This window comes from Manis javanica, chromosome 16, assembly GCF_040802235.1.
Source record: "Manis javanica isolate MJ-LG chromosome 16, MJ_LKY, whole genome shotgun sequence".
NCBI classification, from domain to species: domain Eukaryota; kingdom Metazoa; phylum Chordata; class Mammalia; order Pholidota; family Manidae; genus Manis; species Manis javanica.
The window spans coordinates 7,554,127-7,566,745 of NC_133171.1; the positions used below are offsets into that span (position 1 = coordinate 7,554,127).

General features: G+C 49.1%; 1 protein-coding gene across 1 annotated transcript; it reads right to left on the bottom strand.

Moving 5' to 3' along the window:
- Positions 1 to 3,224: 3,224 nt before the first annotated feature.
- LOC108399729 (uncharacterized) lies at positions 3,225 to 11,670 on the bottom strand. Its single transcript, XM_073225013.1, has 6 exons — positions 11,638 to 11,670; positions 8,716 to 9,144; positions 8,074 to 8,158; positions 7,463 to 7,541; positions 4,725 to 4,810; positions 3,225 to 4,063 (listed from the first exon to the last, which is right to left on the bottom strand). The coding sequence occupies exons 1-6, from the start codon at positions 11,668 to 11,670 to the stop codon at positions 3,693 to 3,695; spliced, it is 1,083 nt and encodes a 360-aa protein (XP_073081114.1). The 3' UTR covers positions 3,225 to 3,692.
- Between the last annotated feature and the right edge of the window lie 949 nt (positions 11,671 to 12,619).

The following is a 12,619-nucleotide window of genomic DNA, read 5'->3' on the forward strand; positions in this document are numbered from 1 at the left end:
TTAAGACAGGACCAGCATCTGGCTATCTTTTCATCCTGGGCTTCCCATTCTTCCAGCAGAGCAAAAAGCAGTTAGTGAAGGTCAGCAGGGCCATAGGTGTTTGAAGGCCATCTCCAGAAGATGCACGCTGAACCTGGAGAAAAGGCACCGGTGTCCTGCGCTAGGAAACAAAGCACAAAGGCTGGGAGCATCTCCCCATAAAGCTCTTACCAGTTACAAAGGGAAAGTGGTGATGGATCTTACGGTGGAGAAACTCAGCCCGTTGCTTCAGTTCCTCAGATGGGACATGGAGGGCCAGTGGGCCCCAGAGGTGGTGCTCCAGAAGTGCCAGGCATCATTCCTGAGGCCCCTCAGCCAAGGGTCCCAAGCCCTAGACTGGTCATGACAAAGATGGTGTGACCGGCTGAGGGTCAACTATAGATGAAAGGTTGTGCTCTTACTAAGTTTGTTGAGGACCCAAGGGGCAAAGAAAGGCTGTATAAAACTTTCATATTGAAGGAGACGAGATACAAGGTGTGATCCTGGATTGGGTTTTGAACCAGAAAGAAAAAAGTGACATTGTTGAGATTGTTGGAATTTGGCTGGGGTTCCTGGTTTGGGTGGTAGTGTTGAATCAAAGCTGGCTTCCTGATGGGATGACTGAACTGTGGTTCTGTAGGAGAGTGTCTTTGTTTTTGAGAAATACACATTGGGGTATACAGGAGTGATGAGGTTTACAGCTTAGTTCAAATAATTCAGGGAAGAAGTGTTGGAGATGGGAGAGAGGAGGAGGGAGCAAATGGAGTCAAACTGGGGAATCCAGGTGCAAGGAACATGGTAGTTCTTGGCAGTGTCCTTGCAGCTTTTCTGTAAATGTGGGATTATTTCAAAAAATTTAAAAAAGGCAATCAGAAAGCCACCTCCCAACACACCAGTCCACACCAAGCTAAGAAAGCAGAAAACATTCCCAGGAGGCCATCTACCCCTTGTTGCTAGAAAAATTTCCCAACAAGGATTTTAAAAAGTTCTTATTGTCTAAAAATGTCTCTTATTTAAAGTCACTGGAGAAGAAAGTTCTCCTGAATAGTTTCAGGATCAAAAGAGCACTGGGAATTCTATTCTCTTGAGTACAGTGTCATGCAGGTTGTTTTGATATTAAAAATCCTCTGGGAGCCTAAGATAGGCAAATTGCGCATTCACTCAATATGAACATACTGAGCCCCATACTGTTCTACTGTGAGCTGTAGGATGGCCCAGGGAGGATCAGCCTGCCCGTGGGACCCATGTTAATGAGTAGTGATCACAGACAGAGGTGACAAATCACCCTGAGCGGTAAGCATGCTATTATTTAGAGCAACAACATAATGGAAGCAGTTGTTGTGGGACTTGTCAAGACTGAATAAGGGACATTGTAATTTATTAATAATCTCTTGTCTCCCAGACATAGCAGTGTGTATGTATGCATGTGTGTGTGTGTGTGTGTGAATGTGCGCACCTTTACTTACACCTGCACACACACACACACCTGTTACTTAGAGCACCCAGTATCTGTCCCATCTCTCTCCATTCCCACCCATTTGTGCTCTCTTCTGTAGTATAAGGAGCTGGAAATTTGAAAACTACATTGTCCACATTCCCTGTCCATTCAGTTCCTGTGCATGTCCACCAATGGCAGGCACCGTCAGGTGATTGGAGGGACACAGGAGAGAAAAAGACGTGTTGGCTTATTTCCCCTGGAAGTGGGGCAGTGGCATCAACGATAATGAAATTTGGACTTCCGGTCCTTGCTCAGGAGGTGTGGTTCCGACAACCACGGCAGTGGCGGGCCTTCAGCATCCTGAGGAGGAGAGTGTGGGCTCCTGGCTCCTGGCTCCAGCGGTGGCCCTCCGGCGTCCAGCTCCCAGGCATTGGCAGGCGTGGGCCCTGGCCTCCCACAGGGTGTGCTCAGTGCAGCAGTGGGGGCAGGGGCCACCTGGGGGCTCCTCGTGGGCTCTAGTTATTCTATTTTCCTCTCTGACTTCCAGCCTTAGAAGTGGCAGCAGATGCCTAACTTTATTCATCTCTGGGCAATCTTACTTTCTTCTTTTTTTTCTCAGCCCTTCCATATTTTGTAATCATTCCCTGTATTAAATTCCCTCTGTCTGAAACACCTGGAGTCATTTCTGGTTTGCAGGTTTTGAAGAAGAGATGGAAAATCCTGTTAGGCTTCTTGTCTTGACACCTTAATGATTACCAAATAGTTTGTAGCTGCAGGGGCAAGACAGTTTGGATGACGAACATCCGCTTTTGTTATTTCTCATCGTAAGAAATTAGTGGGGATGTAGAGAAGGCCTACAACATTTGTCTCCAATTGGCCTTACAATATTTGTTGCAATAAAACACTTTTTATTTCCACTGTCACCCAGGGCTGATTTCCATCCAGTCTCACAGCAGTGTTTCTTACCTTTCACAGGTATACTCATATATTAACAAGGCTTCTGTTACATTTTTCAAGAATTTCCTTTGGTTTATAATTTAGGTTTCAATCCTTTATTTCTCCTTAAAGTTTGCCTTTTCATTGATTTACTCATGCTCTCATATTTAACCATCTTATTCAGAAACAACAAAAAATGTATTGCTATAAATAGATGCTGTGATGAGCATGTAGTGGACCAGGCACTGTGTTAGAACCTGGAAATTCAGAGCCATGTAAACATGCTGCCCTCATTAGCCCACTATTTAGTGAGGCTGATGGACCAGTAGGCAGGCAATTCGTACGTGGTGTGAGGATGGCTACAATGAGGGGAGAGGCACCGGACCTTCCACTTTTTCTTTAAAAGGCATAGCCTTCATGCTCCCCATTTAAAAGGCCTCCATCATCCACTGTACCTCACATACATGGCAGCGTGGGTCTGACCTGATGTATAACATAATTCAACAGATAATTAGCATAGATAAAATGAAAATAAATAAAATCTGGGCACAATAGTTTTTCAAACAGGGTATGAGGTCCTGGGACTGACAGGCAACCTAAGAGCAGAATTTGTGGTGGCCTTCCTGTGACCAACATTTTCAGAGTAAAAGAATCAGACACGTGGGTCATTTCATCCCCTAAAAAGAAGTGAGCTTAGTTTTGTTAGGTAACTGGTGCTTGGCAACAAGCAGTACCCACATAAAATATCTGTGAAGAGTCAGTTGTTGGTGTTTGCATCTCAAAATCCCTCAAAATCTTTTCTAAAATATCGATCATAGAAAATAGCCTTGGGTTCAACCCCTATGCAGAGTGAAGCTCAGGATCTGTTGCAGGAGTACCTTGCCCCCAGCAAAACCCTTGTGGGGAGGATAGGATGAAAATAAAAGGACATGAGGCTTGATTCCTGCCCTCTGCAATTTATTATGAGGTTGGATAATGAAATGATCCATGTGGGACTATTAATTATGCCATTAAGAGCTTGGGATTATGTTACCAGCTTGAAATAATCTTTAATGGCCAGGAGAGAGCCAAGTGGCTGGAAGTTGGACGGAGAAGGTGGGCTTAGAGAAGCTCTGAGAGGGTGCACAGGTGGAGAGGACAGGAGAAGGCATGGGACACTGGGAAGGAGGCACACAGGGGCTGGGTGTGTGCAGATCTGGCTGGGACTTCTGGACAAGGCTGGTGTTAGCAACAAATACTGCTGCAGTGACCAAGGGTTTCACAAAGATTACATGTGCAGAAGAGCCATAAGTCCCTTTTCTTAAGCAAAGAGCTTACTGTTTTGAGCAATGATTCCATGTCCTTCTGGAAGTGTTTCATTCTCCTGGGCTAAGGGTTTGGACAGGAAATGCAACCCTGATCTTGGCATGGTTCCACCAAGAAAGGGCAGGCTTGTGTTGAGATGATCCCACCTCCCATGGAAGCAAATTCTCTCTTCCCATCCTGGGACGCATCCTGTAACGGGACTTGGCCCATTATTTTCCCAGGAGCTTGTCCTGCTTCCAGACACTCCAGAATCTTCCAGAGGCTGAGGGATTTTAAGGAGGAGTGGGTTTCCATCTTCCTTTTTCGGCTCTTCCCACCCAGGGGGCAGAATAGCCCAGGAGCCATGGGAATCAGCTGAGTGGGTTTCTTTACGGAGAGAGAGAACATATAGATACATTCATTACCTTGGTCCCATCATTTGTTTCTTCTTAAGTATAAAACTATAATTCCTTGCATGTTAAAAGAAACATTTTATAAAAGCCAATTCTGGTCATTCAGAATGTCTAACCTGACTGTCAGTTTGGTGGCAGAAACCTGGAAAGCGCTCTACTGGCCCACTGAAATGAAAGACACCCTTGGCTTTAATTTCCAAGGCCCTCAGAACCCTTGCTATGAACGCTTCAGCTAACACAGGCACACCCTGAGGATCTCAGGGTTGTCGGAATATCAAAAGATCTTTTATATTTTAATAAAACTGGCTTCCATTGGTCTCCTTGAAAAGGAAATCAAAATGAGCCCAAATCTCTGGACTGTACCTACCCATTTCTGCATGTATTAGTCAGGTGGGGCTGAGTTATGCTGCGGTAAGCAAACCCCCAAATCTCATTGGCTTAAACCCCTCAAGGTTTGCTTCTCTTTTTCACTACACATCCATTCTCAGTGGGCTGGGGCCTTTCTCCACACTAGTCTCACTCAGGGACCCGGGCAGCTAGAGTAAGCATCCTTCTCAGGCCTGCTGGTCCCCACGCCAGGTGTAAAGAGCTGCTTGGTGAATCACTACCATTCTCTAGATCTGTCTGGACATTACCGCCTCTGCGTGCATTCCTTTGGCTTGAGTCAGACAAGAAGCCACATCTAGCTCCAAGGGGACAGGACAGGCAGTTCTTCGTGTGCCTGGAAGGAGAAATGGGACTTTGGTGACTCCCAAACTGTGTGATCTTTGAAGGGTGGGGATGAACCGTGCTACAGTCTGGTTTCACGGCCTGGAAGCCAAAATGTCAGGGATATTCTCCCATTAGCTCTTGCTGTTAGGCAAATCATATAACTTCCAAGAGATATCATTTCCTTATCCTTTAAGTAGGGAGATGGGTAGGAAGAGGTGGTGAATGGAAAGGAATAACTATACCTGTAGGATCTAACTCATTGGAAAATTGAATGGATCAAAATTTGACAATGCTGGTGAAAGTCAAATCAGAAGGAAAGAGGGTTCTCATGCACAGCCACATTTGTTGGGATAAGGTTGCAGGTAACAGAAAATCCAACACAGCTGTGCTTAAATATGATAGACATTTGTTTCTTTCTCAGATAAAGAGCTGAGAGGCCCACAGGCCAGACTGGGTGTGACGGCTCTGCAGCTCCTAGGACCTTGGTTCCTGCACCTTGCTTCTTTGCCATCCACTGTGTTTCTCCCTGTTTTAGCCCAGGCTCCTTGGAAACCAGAGCTTGAGGCAAAAGCAAATGCACTCACATTTTATTGGAAAGTGCAACTCCTGGAAGCAAGAGGGAGGGGAAAAGGGAGGTGAGGCAGAGAAGGAGAGAGTGAAATACAGAGGGGCACGTGACCAAACTGGCCCAGCTTTCAGCAAATGCCGCCAATTGTTTGGTCTCATGGGATGTTTCCAGCAAGGCCTACTGGGACTGGGACCAGAAAATGCTGGGAGAAAGAAGGGAGAAGAATTTGTCTGCCCCTATAACCACCAGCTTTTATCTCCCAGTGGTTCATGTTGGCTTCACAGGGCATCAGGACCCACACACTACCAGGTGGTACCGTCTGGCATCTCCTAGGAGCTAAAGCCAAAACAGCAGCAGAATCATCTGAAGCACGAACCAGGGCACATGGAGTCAGCTGGTGAGAAAGTGTGAGTCAGAGGGCCCTCGACCTGCCCATCTCTGTGTACAGCCCACTGGGCCTGGCCTGGTAAGAGTGCACCTACTCTAGTGAGCAGGTCCCATGGTGTCTTGTTCCTCAGCAGCAACAGGGAAGCCCTGGGGCAGGAGGTAAGAGGCATGTGATGTGAGGTGTGAAGCAATGTGCTGTTGGGTGGTGCCTGCAGCAACATGAGGAGCCAGGAACATTTTCCATAATGTAAGCCAAGCGGGTGAAATGTCATGGCACCATAACTTCTGCATCAAGATGGCATGGAACTGAACCGGCCTCCTTTTAAAAATCTGAAACCCTTCTCACAGCTCTCATATTACAAAAATGTGGTTGGTGGCAGGAGATTCTCTCAGAGGATCATTAGTAGCATTGAGCAGAGAAACCGTGGTTAAACAAATCCTGGGAGGTATGTAAACTGGCTCTGATATATTTCATAGGCCAAAATGGTTGCATAAGCTCCAGCCATCATGTTCATATACCTACTAACAAGGAATATGGCAAGGAAAGTTTGCACATGATGTACCTGCTGATCTCTCTTTGGCCAGACCTTAGTCCTAGCATCATACTTAGATATAAATTACAGTCTTTATTTGGGGTGGTCTTATCCCCAGTTAAAAATAGGCAGAAAGGTAGAAAAGAATACTGGGGTCAACCGGTAGTTTGTGCCACAGCAGCCAAGGTTGAGAGGCCCTAAGTTAGCAAAGCAGAGTGTCCCTATTGTGTGCCCTCATTTCAAATAGGCGTGAGCAGGGATGTGGCAGAGGAAAGGAAGGAAAAGGGGATGGGTGAATGGTGAGGGAAAGGGGTATTCTAGGGGAAGACAGATATGTAGAAGAAGGGAAGAGCTGGGAAAGGTGGGAAATGAAGAAAGAGAAAGAGGGGCAAGAGGACCCACCAACCCTGGCTGGGCTCTTTCGGTTTCTATGGAAAACCCAGACCCTTTAATGGCAACAAATGACAACGTGTGTGAGGATGGGTTCTTGCCAGTGGCATACCTCTCTCCAGCAAGGGCTGCACAGGCCTCATGCTGACTTGTCCCACACCTCCTCGTCCCTTCACCCCTTGTCCTAAAGGCCTGGCCAGGTAGACACCCCACCCCTGTCTATCTTCTGCCTCCTTCCCCTCCACGCTTTTACAGAGGGAAGTCAGATGCCCTCCTTCTAGGGTTGCATAGTTCAGATTCACCCCATTAGCTTGGCATCAACTTTGGGATTTTCAGTGGCTTCCCTGCCCTCTGAAATGGCCCTTTTTGGTCTAAGAAACTTCTGGGGAGATGAAAATAGGATCCAGTCTGCAGCACATTAAGGCCAAACCAAGTAACTCTCCTCCCCTGGGGAGCTCGGGTGTCCTAGCAGAGTGGGGCCTTCAGAGACAGGGTTTGGTCAGGATGGGCAGGCTGAGCCTCCCCCATGCACATCACCACCGAGCAGGACTATGACGCAGAGAAGTTCCCTTCCCACCCAGCTGCGTCCCGAACTGAAACGAGCCAGGTGCTTCCCCAGACCTGTGTGAACTGAAAGCACTGCGTTTCCTCAGACAGCCTGGCCTCTTGCCTCGTGGCTGCCTCCTCCTCCAGCCCTGAGGAGGAGCCTGGCTCCACTGCATGTCTCAGCCCACCTGCTGCTTGCCTCAGCCTTGGTGCTCTCACAGCAGAAGCATCCACTCACCCGACACATGTCCTGGGTGCGTGGGTACCAGGAAAGGATCCTGTGCTGTTGGGTGGGAATCGGTAAGAGGCTTGCTCACCTGCAAACGGGAGGTGGCTTTGGCGTTTCCTGCCTACCTCCCTTCTGCTGTGCCTTTAGATGCTGAAAACGTGCTCCACACGCGAATTCCCACTTACCCTTCCCCCACCCCGTTTCTTGGCATTCCCTCATATCTTTATCCTTTTAACTTTTTACTGAAGAATAATATCCCTCAACAAAGAACAAGGGCACAGCTGAGTACTAAAGGGCATTTGGGTGTGCAGGGCACAGGCTCGCAGGTGGCTCTCCCAGGTGGCTCTTGCAGCCTCGTGGTGTGAGCTCCTGTTTATTTGAGGAGATGGCAGAGGGGCTGGCGTGTTCTGAGGAGGGACGTGGCAGTGCCAGGAGCCCAGCTCCTGTGTAGATTCCATGGGCGTGCAGGGCAGGGGAAGCGAGGGGTTGGTGAGCCAGGTCTGCCTTCCCCTCCGGGTGCACGGGGTTTGCTGAGCCGTGACGCCGGGGGCAGGTGTGCGTGAGGAAGGATTGCAAAAGGGGGAGATCTGAGGGAAGAGGGACGGTGAGGTCATCCCTACCCCAGGTGTGCCCTGGGAGAATCACGTCGGACGGCGGGGAGCCGGCTGATGGGGCCGCAGTGAGTCGATGTGCCTCCGAGAAGAGCTGGCAGCGGGAGTGGGAAGGGATGAGTAGCGAGGTGGCCGCAAGGGCCCTGGAATGAGGGAGCGGCTCTGCGGCCTCCTCCGCGGCTGCTGCGCCCGGGGCTGGCCCCCGAGCCGTCCCCACCTCCCGGTTCACTCATCCTACCCCACCCTGGGCTGGAAGCCACGCCTCCCTGCCTCGTTTTCAGGGGGTACACGAGGCGCCGCCCCAGGCCCTGAGAGCTGGGGAAGGCAGCCGTGCGCTCGCTCCCAGGTACCGTGCTCCCCGGCCCGGCCGTGCGGAACGCCTTCTTGCCAGGCCGTCCCGGACCCTTTCCCGCCCTGGCGCTCGGCCCTCCGCGCACCCCCACGTCGTCCCGACGGCGCTGCACCGCCCAGACCCGGTCGCACACTAGCGCCTTTGTCCGTTTATCTTCCTTTCTTGTCTCCTTTGCTGCTCTGCGCCGCAGGAGCTGGGGAGAGGCAGGGAGCAGGCTGCCCTGCGCAGCGAGGCGAGGGGCTTCAAATCGTCTCTCTCCCCGTGCCCCCCCGAGGGCAGGGAACCCCCACGTGCCGTACCGAGCGCTGCCCAGCTGTCCAGACGCGACTGACGGCAGCAGGCGCGGCTGCAGGCCTGGGTGGGGCGCCCGCAGCTGAGCCGCCCGGCCCTGCCCCCACCAGCCCAAACCCGAGGGTCTTGGGAAGGGAAGTGGCGCCTCTCTTGCTGTAATCTCTTCTTTCTATTTTATTAGTTGAGTCTTGACACTTGAAAGTACCAAAAACTTGAAATGTCCAATAATGTTTTTCAAATGGAACACCAAACAAAACCCATTGTCCAATGAGCTCCCAACCAATCAGAGAGCAGAGCCCTGGGTCAGGGGCCCGGCCCAAGTCCTGCCTAGCCAACCAGCGGCTGCTGACCCTGGGCCTGCCATCACCCACCTTCCTCGGCCTCGGTTTCCACACGTGTAAATGCACAGTGGTGGATGCTATTGCACCAAGTGACCTCTGGTTTTCAACATTACAAAGTGGAGTCCCAGAAACGTTACTGGGAACAAATGTCATAAAACTACAAAAAAAAAAAAAGTGCAACTACTCTAAATTTTTAAAATGCAAGTGTTTTATTTTCAAAGGTGACTCAGAAAATGGGGTTGTCTCAAAGGGGAGGGATATTTTCTTGGGCTCTGAAAGGGGTCAATACTGGTATGGCTTTAAGCTCAGTATTTATTATTTCAGATAGAACTGGAAACTCGCTTCTTCCCTGTGAGCACTGGAGGGAATTAGTCACCCTTCCTAGTGAAAGTGGAGAAGACATTCTCTGAGCTACTCAAAAGGCTCTTTCAAAAAGTTCTGGGGACAAGCACTGCAGTGTGCATGTGAGAGAGAGAGAGAGAGAGAGAAAGAGAGAGAGAGAGAGAGAGAGAGAGAGAGAGAGAGAGAGAGAGAGAGAGAGAGGAGAGAGAGAGAGAGATTGGAGGGGGAAAACATGTGCGGATGGGGTGGGGGCAAGAAAATGATTAAGATACAGTGACTTGCAGGCTTTGCTGTCCAGTGGAAGGGTCTAACACTGTAACAAATACAACCACACACAGAGTAGAATGGGGATATAAGCAAAGGGTCCTGGGAACAGTGATAGAAAGAGTGGTTAATTCTGGCTGGAAGGACCCATGGAAGACTTCCTGGAGGAGGTGGCACTTGGCATGTGAGTTTTCCCTTGTGGGTGGGCTGGGTATGTGTGCATAAATAGACTGGAGAGGGCATCTGGGCAGAGGAAAGCACAGTGCAGACCCACAGCCGCTCTCTCTCGCTAAGCCTTGGGGATCCTGGCCTAGGCCTTCCTCATGCCAGTTTCTCCCCAGTTGGGGCAAGATGTGCTGCAGACCTGTGCCCAGTGTTCAGCTGGGGTTCTTGCTCCTCTGCTGCGGTGACCCGGGAGAAGTGTCAGCAGGCAGCAGGTCGTGGTGGGATGGCTTTCACTTCACTTAGCACAAACTTTTCTTAGAACCACAGTTGGTTCTTGCAAAACTTTCTGGTCACAGAAAGGCCAAGAAGTCAGATTTGGAAAAGCTTTACACAGCAGAAAAGGGAGGTTGTTGTATCACTGATGAGACTCTTTTCATCTCTATGTCCCTGTACCACTGGAATGAGAGGGAAGGTGGGCCCCACGGTAGGCCTGTGAGTAAGGCATTATCCTTGGGTGGATAAACACTCTTCACCAAACCCTGAATACTCTACCATTCGTCCCTCCCTCATCCTTCATCCACTGCCAGTGTCTTTCTGGCCAGCTGCAGTGTTAGGAGTTTTGAAGGACAGGCAGGGAGAGGGTGATGATTCCAAGGGTGAATAAAGTGAATTCTCTGCCTTTCAAAGTTGCAAATGAATGATTATGGCATGAAGTAAGGCAGCTACAAGATGCTCTGTGAGGAGAATTTAAGCATTCTTTGTCTTGATGTGGAGGATAAGTAGCTTCCCACAGAGATGGGCAAGTAGGATGTCAGAAAAAACAAAGTAGCAGGAGTCCCAGTCCTAAGTGTCCCGCCGCCCCCGCACCTCTGCTGCACAGGGAGAATCATTTAAGAGGACAGAGTTCTGCGACGGAAATGTATCATCATCTTATACAATGTGATGTCCGCTCATGTCCCTGGAGCCTCACACAGTACTGGGCACATGATGCAAACCTGGTCAGTGTGTAGTGACATGAAAGCAAAGTGCGAATCCTGTGACGGGTCGGACAGCTATGTTCTGCCAGGTAGAAAAGGGCCTGCAGTCTTACCTTGACTATCCTCAGAGCAGAGACTCCACATCTACTGCTCCTGGGGGTGTGAGGTCTTATTTTTCTTGTAAAAGAAGAGGTGTTAAATACATCCTCACTGTAATGTTTGTGAGTGTTCATAAGCCTGTAATGTATAGAACGGAACACATTTTTAAAAATCAGGCATAATTACCAGGATTTCAGGGGCTGTTTATTGGGTAGGGAGAAGGGCCTTTGTACATTATTTTTTCCAACTGTTCTCAGTTACTTTGGTTTTTCTTCTCGACATCCCTGTGTCATCTCTAGAGGCTTCAGGCCTGCACACAGTGAGAAGGAAAGCAGGCAGGACAGGATGCAGAAGGGAGCAGAGATGCGGAGGCCAGGAGCTGGGGGGGCTGGGGCTGGGCAGGGAGGAAGCTAGGCTCACCGGGGTTGCATCCTGGAGACTTACAGGAAGGTGTTGAAACCTGCTAGAAAATGTGCGCTTGAGGTGTGTATGAAGTGCCCTTTGCATTTCATGCCTAATCTTCATTTTACCCCCTCTGGAAATGAACCCCTTAGGGGACACCGTGGAGCCTTTCAGGCCAGATGTGCCCCCCAGATGATGGCATCTGGGGGGACCTTCTGGTACTGGTGATAAAGCGGGTGAATCCTAGAACCTGCCTGCCTGGGAAAAATCCTGCCTTTTCATTCAACGGCTGTTTGACCTTGGAAGTGGATTTAACTTCTCAGTGCTTTAGTGTGCTCACCTGCAAAAGGCTCAGGAAGACCACCGGTCCCATAGTGATGCTCTGAGGTCCCCACATGATGCAGCGGCACGTACAGACTTGAGAATTGTTTCCGATGCCACACTATAGGGCGCCTGTTGACATTGAGGATCACTGCTGTTCTATTTCACCGGAATCTCATTTTCCCCAGGGACATTGCAAAACACATTCTGTGGCTTTGGTCTGATTTCTGGCTATAAAAGACTAGGTAAGATTGCTTGTGTTCCTGTCAGTTAGGATGTCTTTAGCTGCAAGTAATAAAAAGTAGCTTCTCTCACAAGAATGTTTATTCTGAGTTACAGGAAGTCCAGTGGCCCATGTTCCATCCAGGCATTTTTGTATCTCCCAGTCTCTTTACCTGATGTTGAGTCACGTAGGTGGTCATTAGCCAGCCTACTGAGGTTGAGCAGAGAACAAAGAGACGGTCAAAGCCAAACAGGTCCATTTATGTGTGGCCATTAAGGAGACAAACCACATTTTTTAAACCAAGAAACATACCAGGTTGTATGTTTCCACAGGAGCATTGTTCCCTGAGGGGGCACTTTTTCCAGTGTGCTGTGTTGCTCAAATGTTTTCAAACTCTTCTACCAGAATCTTCCCAAGAGATTATGAATCACACATAAATAACATTAATATTAATATTGATTTTATACTGAGACCCCTTTTGGATCCCAAATAGGTCTCCCATTGGACTTATTCATTCATGAGATTCTCAATTGGGCAAATATTTTGAGTGTCCACTGTATGCAAGCAAGAAAGGAAATTGCCATTTTTATTAGGGACAGAGAGACTTTGCCTGGGTGATCTTGCTTGCCTCATGTTGCTCTGAGCAGTTGAAACTGTCCTCTCTTGTTTAAAGAGGTTCAAATGGAGGTTCATACCAGATAGGTGACATCTCCCAAATCACACAGAACAGAGCCATGCTTTCTATCCTGTGTTCTGTGACTCCATCTTTACCACACTC

Bases quoted from the DNA above. Each gene is read 5' to 3' on its own strand.
- LOC108399729 (XM_073225013.1), bottom strand. From the start codon at position 11,670: ATGGGACCGGTGGTCTTCCTGAGCCTTTTGCAG. The intron at 9,145-11,637 runs GTGAGCACACTA...GTTGAAAACCAG, and splicing joins TCTTCCTGAGCCTTTTGCAG to AGGTCACTTGGTGCAATAGC. The intron at 4,064-4,724 runs GTAATGTCCAGA...CTCTCCGTAAAG, and splicing joins AAGGAATGCACGCAGAGGCG to AAACCCACTCAGCTGATTCC.